Genomic DNA, 23,584 nt, shown 5'->3' with positions numbered 1-23,584 from the left:
TTATATGTAAAAAAAAAACTGGTGATAGGATCCCTTTAACCTGCAATGGTTTTGATCATTTATACCCTATACTGCTATATCAAAGTATTGCAGGATAGTGAAAATCTCAGTCTCCTATGGAGCTCAGCCTATGGATGAACTTCAAAGGGGGATGAGGTCACAGTAACCCATCAGTCCCTCACTGACAGCAGCATTTAACAGAGGCATTTACATGGTTAACAGCCAGGGCCAGAACTCAGGTAAGCTGGTGTCTGTTACAGACAGATGTTAGCTATATAAGATATCAGATATCAGCCACCTGTGATCCCCCTCCACACCTGAAGACCCATTCTCAGGACGTGAATACAACATCCTTTTGAAGGAAGGCGTTAATATTAAAGCACATGTTAGTTAGTAAGCATATGACCACAAATATGCAAATCGTATATGAAAGATCACTTGACAACTGATCAAAATGGTATGTAGAGCTGAATCATAAGAGTGAGTATACTACACGATGTTAGTATACCGTGTGACACAGTGCCTGGAGAAGATTAGCCCTGACCTGGAAAACACCTGTAATGATAATGCAAAAATACACATTGGAGATACAGTAGTGTGAAAAAGTGTTTCCCCCTTCCGGATTTCTTATTCTTTTGCATGCTTGTCACACTTAAATGTTTCAGATCACAAAACAAATGTAAATAGTAGACAAAGATAAACACAAGTAAACACAAAATGCAGTTTTTAAATGAAGGTCTTTATTATTAGGGCAAAGAAATCCAAACCTACAGGGCCCTGTGTTTAAAAGTGATTACCCCATCCCCCTTAAAACATAAATTAGCTGTTGTTTATCACATCTTTGGGAAGCAGAGTTCAATTTCCCTAGCCACGCACATTACTCCCACACTTGTTTTCAATCAAGAAATCACTTAAATAGGACCAGCCTAACAAAGTGAAGATCCTCAAAAGCTAGACATCATGCTGCAATCCAAAAGAAAATTAAGGAACAAATGAGAAACAAAGTAATTGAGCTCTATCAGTCTGGAAAAGGTTATAAAGCCATTTCTAAAGCTTTGGGACTCCAGCGAGCCATTATCCACAAATGGCAAAAACATGAAACAGTGGTGAACCTTCCCAGGAGTGGCCAGCCACCCAAAATTACCCCAAGAGCGCAGTGACAACTCATCCAAGAGGTCACAAAAGACCCCACAACTACATTCAAAGAAATGCAGGCCTCACTTAAGGTCAGTGTTCATGATTCCACCATAAGAAAAAGATAGGGCAAAAATGACATGCATGGCAGAGTTCCAAGGCGAAAACCACTGAGCAAAAAGAACAAAGGCTCGTCTCAGTTTTGCCAGAAAACAGCTTGATGATCGCCAAGACTTTTGGTAGAAAACTCTGTGGACTTACAAGACAAAGGTTGAAATTTTTATAAGGTGCATGTCCCATTACATCTGGCATACAAGTAACACAGCATTTCAAAAAAGGATCATCATACCAACCGTAAAATATGGTGGTGGTAATGTGATGGTATGTGGCTGATTTGCTGCTTCAGGACCTGGAAGACTTGCTGTAGTAAATGGAACCATGAATTCTGCTGTCTACAAAAAAAATCCTGAAGGAGAATGCCCGACAGCTGTTCGTGACCTTAAGCTGAAGCGCAGTTGGGATATGCAGCAGGACAATGATCCAAAACACACTAGCAAGTCCACCTCTGAATTGCTTAAGAAAAACAAAATTAAGACTTTGGAGCGGTCTAGTCAAAGTCCTGACCTTAATCCGATTGAGATGATGTGACATGACCTTAAAAAGGCGGTTCATGCTCGGAAACCCTCCAATGTGGCTGAATTACAACAATTTTGCAAAGATGAGTAGGCCACAATTCCTCCAGAACATTGGCTAAGGGTGGCCCAACCAGCTATTAGGTTTAGGGGACAATCACTTTTAAACACAGGGCCCTGTAGGTTTGAATTTCTTTTTCCCTTAATAATAAAGACCTTCAGTTAAAAACTGCATCTTGAGTTTACTTGTGCTCTCTTTGTTTAATATTTAAATTTTTTGTGATCTGAAACATTTAAAGTGTGACAAACATGCAAAAGAATAAGAAATCAGGAAGGGGCCGAACACTTTTTAACACCACTGTAGTTGTGCAGTGTAGCTCAATAAACTTTTACATCTGATAGCTGCCAGAGGTTATTACAGTTGATTGGCAGGGGTGCTGGGTGTTGGACTCCCACAGATCCAAAATTGATGACCTATCCGAGAGAGAAGTCATCAATGTAATTTGCCTATAGAAGCTGTGACAATTAGACGATTAGTAGCCGAGTACTCTGCTACAAATATTTATAGGGTGGAACCTTTACTATGTTAATTGCATATTATACTAAGTCAGCTGAATGTTGATTTAAAGAGCCCCTGCTATACCAGCTATGTAAATTGATTACCTCAAACAATGAGATCTGAGGGCTGCCCTTTCTCCCCAACCTGTGACTGATGACTTTACACAGATGTAAATATAAACAGGGATGTCTGTAGTGCTGGAAGCAGAGTCAAGGAGCATCAAAAAGACTTTACAAGGAGAACGAGAGACATCCTTCAGGACAGTAAACGCATGGCGGCTCCAACCAAAGAGACACAGATTTGGATTCTACATGATTCTAGTCTAAGGGTATATAGACCTGACTGGAAAGATACAGATCTGCTCCACTGACCATCAGAGAGACCAGGTTGGGACGATGAAGTCACCCGGCCCCATGGATATGTTGTTTGGGGTTGCCAGGAGGGACTGTCTGGTCGCATGGAACCCACGGAGACATTCGGAGAAGCCAGATTGGGCCCAGCCGGTCATCTGGCCCCATGGAAACTCTCAGAGAGGCCAGGGTGGGACCGTCGGGTCTCTTGGCCTTGTACCTCGATGGACTGCAAGCTTCCTAAGCTTGCCGCTACCTTCTCTCTGTGGGGGCATGCCAGAAGCAAGGGGCAACTGGTTGAGGTAGTTGAACCCTGGAATTCCCAAATTCGCAGCTGTTCTATCCCAAGTGGGAGGAGCGGAAGGGTGAGACTGTGTAATGTTGTACCATCTTGGGTATTTGCTGGGACTGTTCTAGGTGTTTATTGTCCATTTTGTGGTTCAATAAAGTATTGCCACACTGTTTTACCCTCACTCTCTGTTGTCGGAGTAGTATTACGCTCACAGAAGACCCCGGGTCTTCACAGAAGCACCTTAGTGTTAACACCTACTATGATAGCTATTTCATGGCGTCTCGAAAATGCCCCGACATACGGTAGAAAGACCACAGTGTATTCCTGCACACAAGAGCACAGTATGATGATCCCAGTGTGACCCCGGCAATGTTTGATTCCTCAACACAGTACAATGGCCCCCACAGCTCTGCTATACACAGTACAATGGCCCCCACAGCTCTCCTATTCACAGTACGATGGATCACACAACTCTTCTATACGCACTGCAATGGCCCCCATAGCTCTCCTAAATGAGGAACGATGACCCCCACAGCTTTTCTACACTGTACGATGGCCCTCGCAGCTCTATACACTGTATAGCTACCTATACTCCACAAATGTATTAGTTGGTATCTGCACTCCCAAGATACAGAGAACACTGAAATCCAGATGGTGGTGGCAAAGCCGGGGCACCATTCAGCACTGGGTTCTCCAAGACTCTATGGATGCACTACCAGAGGATTCGCCAAAGGGCCAGTTCAACCCTGCGTGCTTGGATGCGTTCAGGTCGTGATATATGCAATAGTTGCAAGTTAAAATCAAATGAAATTTGTGAGGGAATAAAATAAATACTATTTAGAACAAAACCATATGGCTCTGTGCATAAACAGTACTAATTAGATAAAGTAAACCTATTAGAAACCTTGGAAGGGAATGACTAGCTTTTAACATATTACCAACATCCGCCATATATGTATGGTGTGCATGGAGCAGGTTCATAGGGTGAGCCTGACCCATACCCATACCCAGCAGATAATGGCTGTGACACACAGCCAGGATCTGCCTTTATCTGCCACAGGCTCCACCCACCACTGCTGAACTGTTAAATGCTTCTGTCGAACTCAGACAGCGGGATTAAGAGCACGCCGGCGTGGGAGAGCATCATTCTATGTGCCAATATGTGCTATGACAACCGGGGGTCTTTTGAAGACCTTCATGCCTGTCACTCTGGGGCTCCTTTGAAATCCAGCCTGTGGCCGTGCTTCAAAGTAGACAGCGATTTTCACTACATGCAGCAATACTGGGGTATTGCTGTTGGAATTCCCCAAGGAGACTAATACAGTAAAAAGTTCAAATCACCCTTTTCCTCCATTAAAAATAAAGATGATAAAAAAAGTACACATGTTGTATTGCTGTGGACATAAAAGTCTGATCTATCAAAATATACAATTAATCTGTGAACACAGCAAGCAGAAAAAAATTCAAAAACATAAAAAAAGACTGTAAGAAGTGATCAAATGGTCATATCTGTCCCAAAATTATATCAACAAAAATGTTGTCTTGCCCCGCAAAAAATAAGTCCTCAAACAGCTTTATTGACTGAATATGTCTCAGAAAAAGTGACAAAAAAAATCATAATTTTACTTGTATGTCAAAAGTAGTGTCCCTGCCTTTGATGCAGGCTCTCATACGGAGCCCGCGTCTTTCTCCGCACATGAAGGCTGATTTAACCCCTTTGCCCCCAAGGGTGGTTTGCATGTTAATGACCAGGCCAATTTTTACAATTCTGACCACTGTCACTTTCTGAGGTAATTACTCTGGAACGCTTCAACGGATCCCCCTGATTCGGAGAACGTTTTTTCGTGACATATTGTACTTCATGATTGTGGTAAAATTTCTTCGATATCACTTGCGTTTATTTGTGAAAAAAACAGAAATTTGGCGAAAATTTTGAAATTTTCAAAATTTGAATTTTTATGCCCTTAAATCAGAGCGATATGTCACACAAAATAGTTAATAAATAACATTTCCCACTTGTTTACTTTACATCAGCACAATTTTGGAACCAACATTTTTTTTTGTTAGGAAGCTATAAGGGTTAAAAGTTGACCAGCGATTTCTCATTTTTCCAACAAAATTTACAAAACCATTTTTTTTTAGGGACCACATCACATTTGAAGTCACTTTGAGAGGTCTTTATGACAGAAAATACCCAAAAGTGACACCATTCTAAAAACTGCACCCCTCAAGGTGCTCAAAACCACATTCAAGAACTTTATTAACCCTTCAGGTGCTTCACAGGAATTTTTTGAATGTGGAAGAAAAAAATGAACATTTAACTTTTTTCACAAAAATGTTACTTTAGACCCAATTTTTTTTATTTTTGCAGGGGTAACAAGAAAAAATGGATCTCAAAATTTGTTGTGCAATTTCCCCTGGGCACGCATAAACCCCATATGTGGGGAAAAAACACTGTTTGGGCTCAGAAGGGAAGGAGCGCCATTTGACTTTTTGATTGTAAAATTTGCTTGAATAATTAGCGGACACCATGTCGCGTTTGGAGAGCCCCTGTGTGCCTAAACATTGGAGCTCCCCCACAAGTGACCCCATTTTGGAAACTAGAGCACCCAAGGCACCTATCTAGATGCATAGTGAGCACTTGGAACCCCCAGGTGCTTCACAAATTGATTCGTAAAAATGAAAAGTGGCCCTTAAATAAATAAGAATCTATACATGTTTGATATCTGCGTACATCTACTGACCTGGAGATTAATACTGCCAGGACAGTTTTACCATATAGTGAACACGGCAAATAGGAGACTCAAAAATTGCACCTTTTTTTTTGCAATTTCACTGCATTTGGAATCTTTTCCTCTTTTTCCAGTACACTGTATGGTAAAGTCAATGGTGTCATTCAAAAGTACAACTCGTCCCACAAAAAACAAGCCCTCATACGGCTACTTTGATGTAAAAATAAAAAATTGCAAGATCGTGAAGGGGTTAAACAAATTTCAGATTTTTTTTCACCACTAAAATAATAAGAAAATGGACAATTTTGATATCGCCCTAATGAGAATAATAATATTGCTTGGTCAATTTTACCACACAATGTATACCATAATAACAATTCCCAAAAAAACAATGTCAGAATTGCAATTCTGTTTGCAATTTCACTGCACTTGTAAGGTTTTCTGTTTTCCACTACATTATATATTGTATCAATGAATCGTGTCATTCAAAAGTACAACTTGTCCTGCAAAAAGCAAGCTCTCAAACGTTTATGTGAACAGAAAAATAATAGAAATTATGATTCGCGCTGGCCTAGTAGACACAAATAAAAATAAGAGTTAAAGGGAATCTGTCACCCCTGGGAGTTATCAGACCTCTAATATGGGCATTCAGGTGATAGAGATGTGAATCTATACTTACCTGTATGGCCCATAGTAGAGGTCTGCTTGCTTTGTAATAGCCTTTTATTCAATTAGTTTTGGCAAGCTGTGTGTCCAGGGGATGCAAAGAAATCCCCGCCTATTAGCTTCATTTCCATATCCCCCACTCCCCTGCACATCACAGGGCCCTGTGACGTGCAGTTCCCGGACGGATCCCGCGCCTGCACAATTTACCCTGTACGTAATGCGCAGTACCCCTGCCGTCTGTGTAGCCTTGTGGAGCAGGAAACTTGTGCGCAGGCGCCGGGAAGGCAGCGTGACTCACCAGAACCTGCGCACAAGTTTCCTGCTCCACAAGACTACACAGACGGCAGGAAGAAGAAGCGCCTTCCGTACAGGGTAAGTTGCACAGGCAAATAATTTGATTTCACTGTTTAGTCCCAAAGGAACTGGGGAACAAATAGAATTATTTGCCTTAAATGAATGATCACGATTCAGTCACCATTCAGTATATAAGGCACCCCATACCAGTATAGGACCATCCCTGAGGAAGGAAGCAGTGGCTTCTGAAACGCATTGGAATTGGTCCTAATCAGCTCCCGTACCACACCACGTGACGCCTTGCCTGATCTCACAAGCGCTACACGCACACCTCCAGGAGACCGCAATTGGCGGACATCACCGGCCGGTACTCCGCACTCGCTCCTACCAGCCAGCTTCTGCAGCATCCACCCCTGGAAGCAACGAGCAGCCACCGCACACCAAACGGCACAGACAGTGCTGCCCATCCTGCGCTCCTCCTAAGATTATTCTACATCTAAAGACCACTTGGATGAGGTCAGTCACAACGAACCCGCCTTTAGTACACACTACCGAGGGATCTTCCCTCACCAGCCACTGTACCACCAAGGACTATTGATCCACCCAACTAACAAGGTATCTCAATGCACAGATACCCCCCTACTACCAACGGTAGTTCCGCTCCACCAAGGGGCACACTCTCAGCCGCACCAGACCGATACCCCCCACTAAGACTCCTTCTCTTTCTTCTTGTTCCCCTAAGCAACGAGCACGCCGAGTTTAGTCCCTGCAAGATCCAGGGCTATAAACTTGAACCAGGTACCAATCTAACCTGACCACTTGGCAGGCCACTAAGTGGCAACAGGCGCCAGACCCATATCACTACAATACACTACAATACACAAGGTATTTACCTCCTTTCTCCAGTAACTTTTTACTGGAATACTACTACATAATTTACCCCCTATAACATATGTTATCTAAATTCACCCTAGGATAAAAACTACTGCCCGGACGCAAAATCTAGCACATCCACCAGGACGTCCATGTCATGACTGACCTCCTCAGGTAATTGTCTCACTCCTCTATCTACCAGTATTCTAGACCGCCATAATATACCTATTCTATCACAGCCCTAGGAGACCTCATCCAGGACCTGCAGAGGCCCTACTCAGGACCCTTTAGAACAGCTACAGTACCTGCACCCACGTCCAGGTATACCCGTCTTTTAATATTTTATAATATATTAAACCAATTTAGTATATAAATTACTACTAATTTTATCCTTTCCTTCTCGCAATAGAATAACTGTCCTCAACCACATCTAGATCTGAAACAAACCCAGGATGTGGGCACCATTTTATGATTTATCTAAATCTAAAAATAAAAATCGAGTATTTTAACTCCTTCTATTTTTATTTGTGTCTACTAGCCCAGCGCGAATCATAATTCCTATTATTTACATTCTTCTGACACCATATGGTAAGTGTCTGAATTCGCTGCAGGTCTTATTGACCAGCCTACTAGCGCCACTACTTCTCCTTCGTGAACAGAAAAATATTAAAAATGTATGACTCTTGGAAGGAGGAAAGGAAAAGACGAAAATACAAAAATAAAAATTGGTCATGTCAGGAAGGGGTTAATAATACACTATAGCATCACTGTTTCTTAGACACCACTAAGCTCACCGAGTGCAGGACTTGCAGGCCTCAGTGGGAAAGATTCCCAGATGCAGTCTTCTCAGATGATCAATTTTTGGTTGGGTGGGTGACCTGAGAAAAAGCAAAAGAAATTTTGAAAAACAGCAAGTGCTCACAGTAAAAACTACCCTTAGGCTACGTGCCCACAATGCAGAAATGCTCCGGATTATTCCTGAGCGTTTCTGCATCTCCCTGGCAGAAAAACCGCATGCGGATTGTGCATGCGGATTGTGCATGCGGATTGTGCATGCGGATTGTGCATGCGGATTGTACATGCGTTTTTCCTGCCAGGGACAAGCGGATGTGAAGCGTTCTTCACATGCATTTCCGCATGCGGGTTGACAAGCGCTTTCCAAGCGATTTTAGCATCACTTGGAAAGTGCTTGACAACTTGGTCACACTATATAAATCCATGCAAACAGCATGGATTTATATACTGTGACCGTAAGAATGGTAAAAATAAATATTATACAGTGCCTACAAGTAGTATTCAACCCCCTGCAGATTTAGCTGGTTTGATAAGATGCAAATAAGTTAGAGCCTTCAAACTGCAAACGAGAGTAGGTTTTATGAACAGAAGCATAAATCTTACAAACCAAAAAGTTATGTTGCTCAGTTGAATTTTATTAAATTTTAAACATAAAAGTGTGGGTCAATTATTATACAACCCCTAGGTTTAATATTTTATAAGACCTGATCAGGCCGGCACAGGTCTGTGGAGTTATCTTGGCCCACTCCTCCATGCAGATCTTCTCCAAGTTATCTAGGTTCTTTGGGTGTCTCATGTGGACTTTATTCTTGAGCTCCTTCCACAAGTTTTCAATTGGGTTAAGGTCAGGAGACTGACTAGGCCACTCCAACACCTTGACTTTTTCCCTATTGAACCAGGCCTTGGTTTTCTTGGCTGTGTGCTTTGGGTCGTTGTCTTGTTGGAAGATGAAATTACGACCCATCTTAAGATCCTTGATGGAGGAGCGGAGGTTCTTGACCAAAATCTCCAGGTAGGCCGTGCTATCCATCTTCCCATGGATGCAGACCAGATGGCCAGGCCCCTTGGCAGAGAAACAGCCCCACAGCATGATGCTGCCACCACCATGCTTGACTGTAGGGATGGTATTCTTGGGGTCGTATGCAGTGCCATCCAGTCTCCAAACGTCACGTGTGTGGTTGGCACCAAAGATCTCGATCTTGGTCTCATCAGACCATAGAACCTTGAACTAGTCTGTCTCAGAGTCCTCCAAGTGATCATGAGCAAACTGTAGACGAGCCTTGACATGACGCTTTGAAAGTAAAGGTACCTTACGGGCTCGTCTGGAACGGAGACCATTGCGGTGGAGTACGTTACTTATGGTATTGACTGAAACCAATGTCCCCACTGCCATGAGATCTTCCCGGAGCTCCTTCCTTGTTGTCCTTGGGTTAGCCTTGACTCTTCGGACAAGCCTGGCCTCGGCACGGGAGGACACTTTCAAAGGCTGTCCAGGCCATGGAAGGCTAACAGTAGTTCCATAAGCCTTCCACTTACGGATGATGCTCCCAACAGTGGAGACAGGTAGGCCCAACTCCTTGGAAAGGGTTTTGTACCCCTTGCCAGCCTTGTGACCCTCCACGATCTTGTCTCTGATGGCCTTGGAATGCTCCTTTGTCTTTCCCATGTTGACCATGTCTGAGTGCTGTTCACAAGTTTGGGGAGGGTCTTAAATAGTCAGAAAAGGTTGACAAAAGAGATCTTTAATCCACAAATGTGAAGCTCATTATTCTTGGTGCCTGAACTACTTCTTAATACTTTAGGGGGACCAAACAGAATTCTTGTGGTTTGAGGGGTTGAATAATAAATGACACTCTGAATTAACTTTTTACGTTTAAAAAAAAAACAAAAACAAAATTTGCTGCAGTGCATTTCCCACTTCCAGGCTGATCTACAGTACAAATGTCACAATGCCAAGTTAATTCCGCATGTGTCAACCAGCTAAATCTGCAGGGGGTTGAATACTACTTGTAGGCACTGTACTTAGCTTCTGATGGCCCCCGGTGTCCTTGCCTCGGCTTGCCGGCAGCTCGCGGTAGATTAAAGGACCTGCCGACGTCAGCGGTCGTGTGACCCGTCACATGACTAAATGACATCACCGCAGGTCCTGTAGTCTACCGCGAGCTGCCGGCAAGCCGAGACAAGGACACCGGGGGCCATCCGAAGGCAAGTATAATATTTATTTTTTATTTCATTCTTTTTTTTTACAGTTTCTATGGTCTCCTCTTCTCCAGACCCGGGTACCATCCGCACATTGAAACGCTTGGATTCCGCATGTACAGATGCAGTGATGCGGATTCCATGCGTTCCAATGCAAGTCAATGGCGGCGAAAACGCAGCACTTCCGCAAAATAATGGGTAGTGCTGCGGATTTTTCCGCAATGATAATCCGCAGAGGAAATTTCCGCACCATGTGCACAGCACATACGGATTATCATTGGGGAACATGGCAGGCCTTCTACCAAGCGTTTAAACGTTTCTGCAGCGGGATTGCCGCTGCGGAAATGCTTAAAAAACGCATAGTGAGCATACAGCCTTATACTTAAGCCACAGAACGGCTACCATTGAAAGATGATGAAAGTAGCATTCTACTGTGCACAGGAGCGTCGGCATTGGGTCATACCCATTTGATTTTCTTAAATAACTGGTGTAATAAATCCTGTGATTAGCTAGCTTTGGCAGTTGACTACAATGGCTCTAAATGTAACAGGAATATAATCATCTTAAAAGGAGTTTTTCAACCTAGGGCAAACTTTCAGCTCTGTTGGGATACAGCTCTGCTGGCTGGTTTCAGTGGTCGTCACAAGACTGCAAGCATGCGATTTTCATACTTACAGTCACGTGCTGACAAACTTCTCACCCGCTTCTCTCAATATTCTGAGATTTCCAGCAAACCTGCTCTGCTTACCTTGTATAAGCTTCATACTGTATCGAAGCATGGCTAGGGGCACCAGGTGGTTTCCCAAACTGCAGGCGTATAGGCAGCTTGCTCTGAAGCCGGCTGATTAACCCATTTCCCAGGGGCAACCAGTCCATGTTAGGAATAAGAAATTGACTAGGTAGCAGGCAGCACTCATCTATCAAAGCTTCATCCGGCTCACATGGATGATTTTCATCGCGGCCTATAAGATATAGGTCATTACTTGTAGTCTAACCATTTCAATTTACTTAAAACATAAGAAAACCCCACAACGTGTACATCTACAAGGAAGTAATTCACAGTACTAACACATTGGGGAAGTGATAATGGAACTATGGGTACCTCACAAAAGAGCATCAGTCATTCAACACAAGTGATTCTTTCAGCATGCATTAACAATGGCTCTTTACATGCAAGTTTTGCTAAATATACAGTTAGGTATTACCCTGACCTTATAATATGACAGTATTTGTTTGTAACCATTATCCTGTGGAATTTTTAAATACAAAAGTTTAAAATTATATCTATATACAGTACAGACCAAAAGTTTGGACACACCATCTCATTTAAAGATTTTTCTGTATTTTCTTGACTATGAAAATTGTACATTCACCCTGAAGGCATCAAAACTATGAATTACCACATGTGGAATTATATACTTAACAAAAAAGTGTGAAACAACTGAAAATATGTCTTATATTCTAGGTTCTTCAAAGTAGCCACCTTTTGCTTTGATGACTGCTTTGCACACTCTTGGCATTCTCTTGATGAGCTTCAAGAGGTAGTCACCGGAAATGGACTTCCAACAATCTTGAAGGAGTTCCCAGAGATGCTTAGCACTTGTTGGCCCTTTTGCCTTCACTCTGCGGTCCAGCTCACCCCAAACCATCTCGATTGGGTTCAGCTCTGGTGACTGTGGAGGCCAGGTCATCTGGCATAGCACCCCATCACTCTCCTTCTTGGTCAAATAGCCCTTACACAGCCTGGAGGTGTGTTTGGGGTCATTGTCCTGTTGAAAAATAAATGATGGTCCAACTAAACGCAAACCGGATGGAATTGCATGCCGCTGCAAGATGCTGTGGTAGCCATGCTGGTTCAGTATGCCTTCAATTTTGAATAAATCCCCAACAGTGTCACCAGAAAAGCACTCCCACACCATCACACCTCCTCCTCCATGCTTCACGGTGGGAACCAGGCATGTAGAGTCCATCCGTTCACCTTTTCTGCGTCGCACAAAGACACGGTGGTTGGAACCAAAGATCTCAAATTTGGACTCATCAGACCAAAGCACAGATTTCCACTGGTCTAATGTCCATTCCTTGTGTTCTTTAGCCCAAACAAGTCTCTTCTGCTTGTTGCCTGTCCTTAGCAGTGGTTTCCTAGCAGCTATTTTACCATGAAGGCCTGCTGCACAAAGTCTCCTCTTAACAGTTGTTGTAGAGATGTGTCTGCTGCTAGAACTCTGTGTGACATTGACCTGGTCTCTAATCTGAGCTGCTGTTAACCTGCGATTTCTGAGGCTGGTGACTCGGATAAACTTATCCTCAGAAGCAGAGGTGACTCTTGGTCTTCCTTTCCTGGGGCGGTCCTCATGTGAGCCAGTTTCTTTGTAGCGCTTGAGGTTTTTTGCAGCTGCACTTGGGGACACTTTCAAAGTTTTCCCATTTTTTCGGACTGACTGACCTTCATTTCTTAAAGTAATGATGGCCACTCGTTTTTCTTTACTTAGAATTTTTATTATGGCAAGAAAAAAGCAGCTAACAGTCTATTCAGTAGGACTATCAGCTGTGTATCTACCTGACTTCTGCACAACACAACTGATGGGCCCTACCCCATTTATAAGGCAAGAAATCCCACTTATTAAACCTGACAGGGCACACCTGTGAAGTGAAGACCATTTCGGGTGACTACCTCTTGAAGCTCATCAAGAGAATGCCAAGAGTGTGAAAAGCAGTCATCAAAGCAAAAGGTGGCTACTTTGAAGAACCTAGATTATAAGACATATTTTCAGTTGTTTCACACTTTTTTGTTAAGTATATAATTCCACATGTGGTAATTCATAGTTTTGATGCCTTCAGTGTGAATGTACAATTTTCATAGTCATGAAAATACAGAAAAATCTTTAAATGAGAAGGTGTGTCCAAACTTTTGGTCTGTACTGTATATATACATATACACACACATAGTTAAGTGCAGAAATATTTGGACAGTGACATAAGTTTTGTCATTTTAGCCGTTTACCAAAACGTATTCAAGATACAGTTATATAATCAATATGGGCTTAAAGTGCAGACACTCAGCTTTAATTTGAGGATATTAACATCCTGATAGGAGTAAGGCTTTAGGAATTATAGTTCTTTATAGCTCGGCCCTCAGCATGGCAGAGAAGTGCCCCTGCGCAGGAGCGTGATGCCGCGAACACTGTGTGGATCATGCGTCATCCATATGAAATAAGACGAGAGGAGGACCAAAGCCAGTGAAGCCCATCGGACCGGACCGCCCCACAGAGGAGTATAATAAAAGCTATTTTTTATTTACAGAGAGTGCACTGGGGACATATATACCGCAGTCTAGAATGCTGTCACATGGGGCTTACAGGTGCTGGCCCTATTTTATATGGGGAAAACCTGGTGACAGGTTTGCTTCAGGCAGAAAGACCCACAAACAACTGAAGTCAGCTGCAGTAAAGGCCTGGCAAAGCATCACAAAGGAGGAAACCTTCCAGCTCCTGTATGAAGGTTACATTTTATTTTTCTTTATTGAAATATTCTTGAAAAAAATAGCAGAAAGACGCAGGTAGAAGGAAAAAGGCAAAAGAAACGAGTTTTGAACCCTAATCCAGGAGCTGGAACAAACCCGAAATCTTTTTCCAGAAGTCATTGCCTGCAAAGGATTCTCTAGAAGGTATTAAAGGGTTAATTAAAGAGGTTGAACAAATATATCCTATGAAATGTTTAGGAATTGCAACCATTTTTCTACAAAGCCTCCTCATTTCAGGGGCTTAAAAGTAATTGGACAAAATAACTTTTACCAAAAATAACATGTTTGTTTTTAAAGCGAACCTGTCAGCAGGATTTTGCTAAGTAAACTACAGTCAGTGTCATGTTGGGGCTGCTGCACTGATTAATATGATACCTGAACATCTGCACCTCAATAACATCTCCGTTGTTTCATTTTAAATCAAAAATAGTGGTATGCAGAGCATAAAGCCCGAGGGTTCGGTCACCATCCAAATATTTCTAGACCTAACGGTATGTAATACACTAAGTAGACGTCGGTATTTTAAGTATATACACAAGGAAAATCTGCATTATGGGGGCTGATAAAAATTATAGCACTTAAATACCCATACATTTATCAGTCCTAAGCCTTTGTATCATATAAATTGGCATTGTATAGCAAGCCATACACGAGTCACTTTGCACTCATGAAAAAAATATATATATTGAAATGTTTTTCAACTATCAAAAAGCTAGTTAAGAGAGAACAGGTTTCATGATATCTACCAATTCCTTTCAAACCAAATAAAAAATAAAGTGCAAAAAAAAAACAAAGTAAGAATTTTTAATGTTAAAAATGAACAATTTTATTGAAAAAATATATTTACCGGAAATATAAAAACATGTCATTATACACATTAGCCAATAGGTGGCACCAAATAGCAGCATAAGAGAAGAAAATTACCGTAGATATCTAGAAATCATAGAAACAAGTATGAATTATCATGCAGCAATAACATGCTAGACATTAAGGTGTGTATATATAACCATCTAGACTATCCTATGTGGCATATAATACTAGGCAAACACCTAAAAAGTATCATATAGAGCAGGGATGGGCAATTAATTTTCCCAAGGGGCCACATGAGAAACTGGCATTGCTGTGGAGGGCCGAACCAGTTGGTTGAACTTAAAGGGGCGGTCTGAAACCAAAAGGTGAATTTCATACTAAACATCTATCTAATTCACATAAATTTCTAATATACAACAATTGCAAATTCCCTAATATACCCTCTCTAGTCTGACTTCCAGTCTTTTTTTTTAACCTCCAATGGCATTTTTTTAGAATACTCACACAGGATGGTGGTAGAAGCTGCAGCTTTTGCCCCCTCCTTAAAATGAAGTGGCATCAAGTATGTCTGTTTCAGTGGCTGGGCTAGTCCCTCCTCTACTGATAATGTGTCGGTTATAAATTATGAAGTATGGACAGAATGAGCGCCCGGCACTATATTTCTTTGAATGCACAGTGACAGTGCGCTCCCTTGCTGGCTCTAAAGAGAAGTGACGAGCCAGCAAGAGAGTGCGCTGTCAGTGGAAATTTTAAGGACACCACGCAGCAAGCAGGGACTAACCCAGCCTCCGAAACAGAGGTCACTGATGATGCTTCGTCTAAATGTGGGGAAAGCAGTTGCCAGTGATCGCATCCTCTGTCCCCTGATGACGTCCCATGTGAGTATCCCAAAATGTACTGGAATTCTCAACAAAACGTCATTGGAAGTGAAAAAACAAACAAACAGGAAGTTAAAGTAGAGAGGAAATGGTAGGGAATTTTTAATTGAACTGTACTAGAAAAGTGATTGGATTGAATTAAATAGACATTTAGTATGAAATTCACCTTCGGTTTTGGACCGCCCCTTTAATTCTGCACAATATCAATTTTATTGCTTTATCAAAAGCAGGTGATGATTACGTTTACACGAGCGTAGAAAAAATATCATGAGTGTCATGCAGAAAGACAGACTATTTTTATCATCTGTATTGTCATCCATTTTTATATATCAGAAGTGAATACAAGAACGAATACAGTTTCCTATGATTGTAATGGAAATGTATCTGTAAAAATCAGGTGCCATACTGATGACTGATATGCGATACAATTATTTTTTTTTGTTGCACACTCAGACTTCAATAGGTGAATGTTACCCGACACACAGAAGAGACTGGTGCGTGAGTGATCTTTTTCACACGGATACTTGGTCTATTAGGTCACAGCCCCACTATCAGTATTTGGTCAGTATTCGGTCAGCATTTTTTCTCAGGAGTGGGAGCCAAAACCAGGAGTGGGTGATAAATGCAGAATTGTTGTCTTGTTTCTATTATACCTTTTCTCTGATTGTTCCTCACCTGGTTTTGTCTCCCACTCCTGAGAAAAATACTGACCAAATACTGATGAAATACTGACCAAATACTGATAGTGGGGCCGTGGCCTTAAACTGTAGTCTGAATAGCTCAACTGCAGAGCATTGCTGCTAGTCCTGTCCATGTGAAGTCAGGTTTATTTTTTTGTTCACGAAAAGCACTAGGACCGAAAATACAGTTGTGTGAACACAGCCTGATAATAATTGCTACAATAAAGTTTATCATAGCAAGCATTGGCAATTGATCAATCAATATATAAATTGGGAGCATTGGGAAAAAAGTTGTTTGCCCACCGCATGCATAGAGCCACATCACATGTGGGGCTGGAGGTGACAGGCAGGGAGGGGGATCTTTATTGCAATCTATGGCTGTGATAAGTCACAGATGGGGGAGGGGGGCCTTAACCCTTACCTCACCTGCACAGGACATACAACAGCACAATAACTCAAAAAAAAGCTCAGTTCAAAGGGTGAGGTAAGGGTTAACCCTCACTCAAGGATGGGGAGGCAGCAGAGTATGTGGGGGCAGTACAAGAGCAGTTTGGGGAGCACCAAGAATATCCCAGGTGAGGGGGGCACTTCACTGTTGGAGTCATTCACTAGAAATACTAGTGTTATCTGCTATCAGCCTGAGCTGCCAGGGGAAGACTCAGGAGACTGAAAGTAAACTGCAGTGTGAGAAAGGAAGCAGCGCTGTGCTGTGAGCTGATCAGCACAGCAGACAGTGTCAGCTCCTGGGCCTCCACTTAGCAGCTACTTGCCCATTATGTGCAGCAGATGGGTGGAGTAGTCCCAGCTTCCCTCTTCCTGAACACTCCTGACCTGCAGACATTACAGCAGCTCTGCAAACAAGGAACTGAGCATAGACCAATGAGAAGACGGCATCCACAGGGGGGCGGGACTATGTTAAGTGATGAATTTCCTGTAGCACAGATTCATCTCCGCTAAAAGTCTAGACCCTTAGATCAGGAATAGGACAGACATTTATAGGACATTTAATAACTTTCCCAAATTCTTATGGAAAAATATTCCCCACAAACTGCACTGAACTACTGTACCCAATTTATTATATATTTTAGGAGATGGAGTCGGTTCATTTTATACCGACTCCATGACTCCACAGCCCTGGTGAAAACACATAAGATGACTCAGACAAGGAAACCCCATCACCAATTAGAAAATGTATAGAGATGAGATGAGAAATCAAATTACCCTTGCTGTTGATGGTGCCAAGTCCCCGACGTGCGTTTCGGAGCTGAAGCTTTCTTCTGGAAGGAGTCTTAGTTTTATGTGCCACATAGGATAGTATAGATGGTTATATATACACCTTAATGGGTAACATGTTATTGCTGCATGATTCTTCATATGTGTTTCTATGATTACTAGATATCTAATTTTCTTCCCTTATGCTGTTATTTGGTGCCACCTATTGGCTCACATGTATATCTACACGTTTTTAGATTTAAATATATTTTTTTCAATAAAATTGTTCATTTCTAACATTAAGAAATGGTCTTGCTTTGCTTTTTTTTGCACTTATTTTTTATTTGAGTTTACATTCTATGGCTCTCACACTTGAGCAGGTTTCTCACTACATATCCTAAACTCAAACTTGCTCCAATTCGTTCAACGTTGGAAATAGTTGTCATTGTATATGTACATTACTGCAATTATAGTACAAAAAAAATTCCTACAGTCACATCCAATCATTCTAGTAACACGGAAATAATAATTACAAGTCAGCTTTTTAAGTGGTATTGATGGGTGTATGGACATAACTGGCATGGACCCACATGGCGATAGATTTCTTTCAATAGAAAACATAAAATGGTTGAGATGCCTAGTCAGAGTTTTTTTTAACTTAGCAGAAGAATTGGTTTTCCCCACTCATATCAGCCTTTTTATATGTAGCAATTATAAAGCTGAAAAATAACAATGAAAATTATCACATTGCTCATGTTTTTTACAATTTCAGGCAGAGAACAATTTCTGACCATCAAGAAAAAGCATCCTTACAGCACATCCAGAGGCGCGTAAGAAGACGGAAGAGTAGGGACATGCTGTCCTGTGTATCTGATGTGGCTGTGTACACTGGAAGGCAGCTGGGTTTCAGAAGGCCCCAAATTCGGATCATGACCATCAGTTCACGCAAAGTACTGAGTGATGTGCCATCACGCAAAAAACTGTGTCCGGGTCGGAAAGAGGAGCCCTGTTGAATACATGTCTGATTATAAATTACATTTGAATACACAACGATTGTTGTCTAATAAGTAGACATGCCATGCAATTTCATAATATACAGAACGCCACTTTACTTTCCCATTTATATAACAATCAGTCATGAAGTAAAACAGCAGCATGTGTCTCCCTATCTGTTTATGATCTGTACACACAGTCTATCCCCACAAAGTTGTATTTCCCAGCCAAGAGACGGGAAGTCTCAGCAAGCTGTCAAAGTAGTGAGACAACAGAGAGCCTGACTTCTGACAGTCTTGTAGCGCCAAAGTGTGAATTACCAAATTAGCTCATTTTAAACAAGTAAAAGAAAAAAAGATACGTTACATTACAAAAGAGACCAATGTCAGAGGACTGATCGGTATATATCATTATGGGTAAAAATAGAGTGTAGCGATAGTCCCTGTTAACAGATAAATATACAGATACTAGATGGTGGCCCGATTCTAACGCATCGGGTATTCTAGCATATGTCTCCCGACCCTCCTTTATAATGCCCCATGCAGGAAGTCACATCCCCCGTATATAATGCCACATGCAGGAAGTCACATCCCCAGTATATAATACCCCATGCAGGAAGTCACATCCCCCGTATATAATGCCCCATGCAGGAAGTCACATCCCCAGTATATAATACCCCATGCAGGATGTCACATCCCCAGTATATAATACCCCATGCAGGATGTCACATCCCCCGTATATAATACCCCATGCGGGAAGTCACATCCCCCGTATATAATACCCCATGCAGGATGTCACATCCCCAGTATATAATACCCCATGCAGGATGTCACATCCCCAGTATATAATACCCCATGCAGGATGTCACATCCCCAGTATATAATACCCCATGCAGGATGTCACATCCCCCGCATATAATGCCCCATGCAGGAAGTCACATCCCCTGTATATAATACCCCATGCGGGAAGTCACATCCCCCGTATATAATGCCTCATGCAGGATGTCACCTCTCCCCCATATAATGCCCCATGTAGGATGTGACCTCTCCCCCCCCATATAATGCCCCATGCAGGATGTGACCTCTCCCCCCATATAATGCCCCATGCAGGATGTGACCTCTCCCCCCATATAATGCCCCATGCAGGATGTCACCTCTCCCCCCCATATAATGCCCCATGTAGGATGTCACCTCCCCCCCCCCATATAATGCCCCATGCAGGATGTCACCTCTCCCCCCATATAATGCCCCATGCAGGATGTGACCTCTCCCCCCATATAATTCCCCATGCAGGATGTGACCTCTCCCCCCATATAATGTCCCATGCAGGATGTGACCTCTCCCCCCATATAATGCCCCATGCAGGATGTGACCTCTCCCCCCATATAATGCCCCATGTAGGATATGACCTCTCCCCCCATATAATGCCCCATGTAGGATGTGACCTCTCCCCCCATATAATGCCCCATGCAGGAAGTCATATCCCCTGTATATCCATCCCCCCATAGTGCCCCAAGCAGGTCCCCTATGGCCCCATACAAAAAAAAAAAAAATCCAATACTCACCTCCCTTCTCAGCTACTTCTCTGGACTCCAGCGTAGCCGGCATGTTGACGCTGTGCGCTGTGACCGGTCAGGAGAGAGCGCGGTGTAAAAACGTCACTGAGCCCTCTGACCTGAGACGTCACAGAGCATCAGCGGAAGACACAGGAGCTGCTGCGGAGGCACGGGGAGGGGTAAGTATGACGCCGGTGTCGGGGTCCTGATCGAGCAGGGGGAGGGACGGGAGGAGTGGGGAGGGGAGGGGAGAGGAGGGGTAAGTATGACGCCGGGTGCCGGGGTCCTGATCGAGCGGGGGGAGGGACGGGAGGAGGGGGGAGGGACGGGAGGAGAGGGGAGGGACGGGAGGAGAGGAGGGGAGGGGAGGGGCGGGGCATCACACTTGTCCTCGGGAGATAAGCGGCCGTAGCCGCTGATCTCCCGACGATAGCCGCATGTAGGTCAGCGGCGCCTGCGGTCGGGGGACTTATGCTGCGAGTAGCCGGCTGCATCTCCCGGCAGCATCGCCGCCGACCTCCGTGCCACACATGAGCCGCTAATGGCCGCCATGTTTTTCAGAAATGCCGCATCGCTGATTGGCCGCGGCCGGACCAATCAGCGACCTGGGATTTCCAGGACAGAAAGACAGACAGACAGACAGACGGGATAAGACAATTCTATAGCAGATAGATGAAGAAAGGGGTAACTAAGGTGTAATTAAAAAAAACTCAGGAAACTAGTTGGTGGTAAAGAAGGGTTAAGCAGAAAGGAAAGGATATACAATATGAACTCTGATCCTGATGAAACTCTAGGACATCACCTATATAACCGCAAAGGTTGGCACCCTAAAGCCCAATGACACCCTCACTCCTTGTTGTTTTCCCCTATATACAATTTATTACTCTCTAAACTGCAACTACAAAACTAAACAACAAAGGTCAGATCCATAATAAGGTATATAGTAGAACATCATGCCAAAATAGAGATGAGAGTCCCTCCAACCCCAGTCCATTTATCTGTCAGCAAAGGTCCACGTAATTGTCAGAGGTTCCGGCGCATTTCCTCTCCAAAATTGGGAGGTTCTTCAGGGGAACAGGATGAGACCATAATGTATGAGACAATGTAAACATAGGGGACCCAGTATTCTCAATACCAATATAGGATCTTTCTCCTGAGTGGTGCCAGTATTGAAGGTGGAGTGTGTTCCAACTGAAAGCGCTCACTTTATAAACAGGAAACAAGGGAAGCAGATATATTGTAATTCTCCGTTAGCATGCACTCCACTCTGGACACACGCAGCCGTCAAAACAGCAAAGTGATGCCATCTCCCAAGTCATGGCCAGAGTTGCAGGGGCCGCTGAGTTGCAGGTGGGGCCAGAAAAAAAAAAAAGTCATGTGACATTAAGGAGAACAGATGTAGAACTCTTTTGGACTGAATGGCCCCTTTCATCTCTCTGATCAACTCTTCTCTACCACCACCTGTTTTTACCTCTTCCAGTTACCCTTTTTCTCATCTGTATATTTATCTAGTAACAAGTGGTATCATGTGTCTCCATTTTCATCCATACTGACCTACAGTTGAAACCAGATGTTTACATACACTATATAAAAAGACACATACAGTGAAGGAAATAATTATTTGATCCCTTGCTGTTTTTGTACGTTTGCCCACTGACAAAGACATGAACAGTCTATAATTTTAATAGTAGGTTAATTTTAACATTGAGAGATAGAATATCCTCAAAAAAAAAAACAACAAGAAAATCACATTGTATAAATTAGATAAATGTATTTGCATTTTGCAGTGAGAAATAAGTATTTGATCCCCTACAAGCCATTATGAGTTCTCTGGCTCCTACAGACCAGTTAGACACTCCTAATCAACTCGTTACCTGCATTAAAGACAGCTGTCTTACATAGTCACCTGTATAAAAGACTCCTGTCCACAGACCCAATTAATTAGTCAGACTCTAACCTCTACAACATGGGCAAGACCAAAGAGCTTTCTAAGGATGTCAGGGACAAGATCATAGACCTGCACAAAGCTGGAATGGGCTACAAAACCATAAGTAAGACGCTGGGTGAGAAGGAGACAACTGTTGGTGCAATAGTAAGAAAATGGAAGAAATACAAAATGCCTGTCAATCGACATCGATCTGGGGCACCATGCAAAATCTCACCTCCTGGGGTATCCTTGATCACGAGGAAGGGGAGATCATCCTAAAACTACACTGGGGGAACTTGCTAATGATCTCAAGGCAGCTGGGACCACAGTCACCAAGAAAACCATTGGTAACACATTACACCTTAAAGGTTTAAAATCCTGCAGTGCCCGCAAGGTCCCCCAGCTTAAGAAGGCACATGTGCAGGCCCGTCTGAAGTTTGCCAATGAACACCTGGATGATCCTGTGAGTTATTGGGAGAAGGTGCTGTGTTCAGATGAGACAAAAATGGAGCTCTTTGGCATCAACTCAACTCGCCGTGTTTGGAGGAAGAGAAATGCTGCCTATGACCCAAAGAACACCGTTCCCACTATCAAGCATGGAGGTGGAAACATTATGTTTTTTGGGTGTGTTTCTCTGCTAAGGGCACAGGACTACTTCACCGCATCAATGGGAGAATGGATGGAGCCATGTACTGTAAAATCCTTGGTGACCACCTCCTTCCCTCCGCCAGGACATTAAAAATGGGTCGTGGCTGGGTCTTCCAGCAAGACAATGACCCAAAACATACAGTTAAGGCAACGAAGGAGTGGCTCAAAAAGAAGCACAGGAAGGTCATGGATTGGCCTAGCCAGTCTCCAGACCTTAATCCCATAGAAAACTTATGGAGGGAGTTGAAGCTCCGAGTTGCCAAGTGACAGCCTCAAAATCTGAATGATTTAGAGATGATCTGCAAAGAGGAGTGGACCAAAATTCCTCCTGACATGTGCGCAACCCTCATCATCAACTACAAAAAACGTCTGACTGCTGTGCTTGCCAACAAGGGTTTTGCCACCAAGTATTAAGTGTTGTTTGCCTACCCTTAAAATTATAGACTGTTCATGTCTTTGTCAGTGGGCAACCTTACAAAAACAGCAAATAATTATTTCCTTCACTGTATGCATGTTTTTCTCAATATCTGACATGAAGTCAGAATAAACCTTTCCCGTTTTAGGTCAATTAGATGCCAGAATAATGAGAGAGAATGTTTTAAGGCATTTTTATTACTTACTGCAAAGTCAAAAGTTTACATCCACTAAGATTGCTATGCCTTTAAATAATTCTGGACTGCCCATATGATGATGTCATGGGTTTGGAAGCTTCTGATAGATGTTGCCAAAAAACCTGAGTTAGGCTGTGTGCCCACGATGCGTTTTTTAAGCGTTTCCGCAGCGGCAAAAACGCATGGTATAAGGCCTGCCATGTTCCCCAATGATAATCCGCTGT

The 23,584-nt window shown here is 43.0% G+C and overlaps 1 protein-coding gene and 1 long non-coding RNA gene across 4 annotated transcripts in view; one reads left to right on the top strand and one right to left on the bottom strand.

Annotated features, from left to right (window-relative positions):
* Positions 1-19,258, top strand: part of LOC141273542 (uncharacterized) — a 32,234-nt gene extending 12,976 nt beyond the window's left edge. For 2 of the 3 annotated variants that reach the window (XR_012322105.1, XR_012322106.1), the window contains 2 exons: positions 14,477-14,537; positions 18,399-19,258. This is a non-coding gene — a long non-coding RNA (uncharacterized lncRNA). The remainder of the gene's footprint in view (positions 1-14,476; positions 14,538-18,398) is intronic. The other variant, XR_012322104.1, reaches the window with a different exon arrangement.
* Positions 1-23,584, bottom strand: part of MED16 (mediator complex subunit 16) — a 52,062-nt gene that overhangs the window by 8,438 nt on the left and 20,040 nt on the right. The window contains exons 11-13 of the mRNA XM_073685521.1: positions 18,440-18,632; positions 11,275-11,488; positions 8,327-8,410 (exon numbers count right to left, since the gene is read on the bottom strand). Coding sequence (XP_073541622.1) covers positions 8,327-8,410; positions 11,275-11,488; positions 18,440-18,632 — 491 coding nt within the window. The remainder of the gene's footprint in view (positions 1-8,326; positions 8,411-11,274; positions 11,489-18,439; positions 18,633-23,584) is intronic.

Source organism: Phyllobates terribilis, unplaced genomic scaffold, assembly GCF_046119375.1.
Source record: "Phyllobates terribilis strain yellow unplaced genomic scaffold, ASM4611937v1 Scaffold_1__5_contigs__length_1240528914, whole genome shotgun sequence".
Classification (NCBI taxonomy): domain Eukaryota; kingdom Metazoa; phylum Chordata; class Amphibia; order Anura; family Dendrobatidae; genus Phyllobates; species Phyllobates terribilis.
This window is presented reverse-complemented; position numbering and strand designations above follow the sequence as displayed.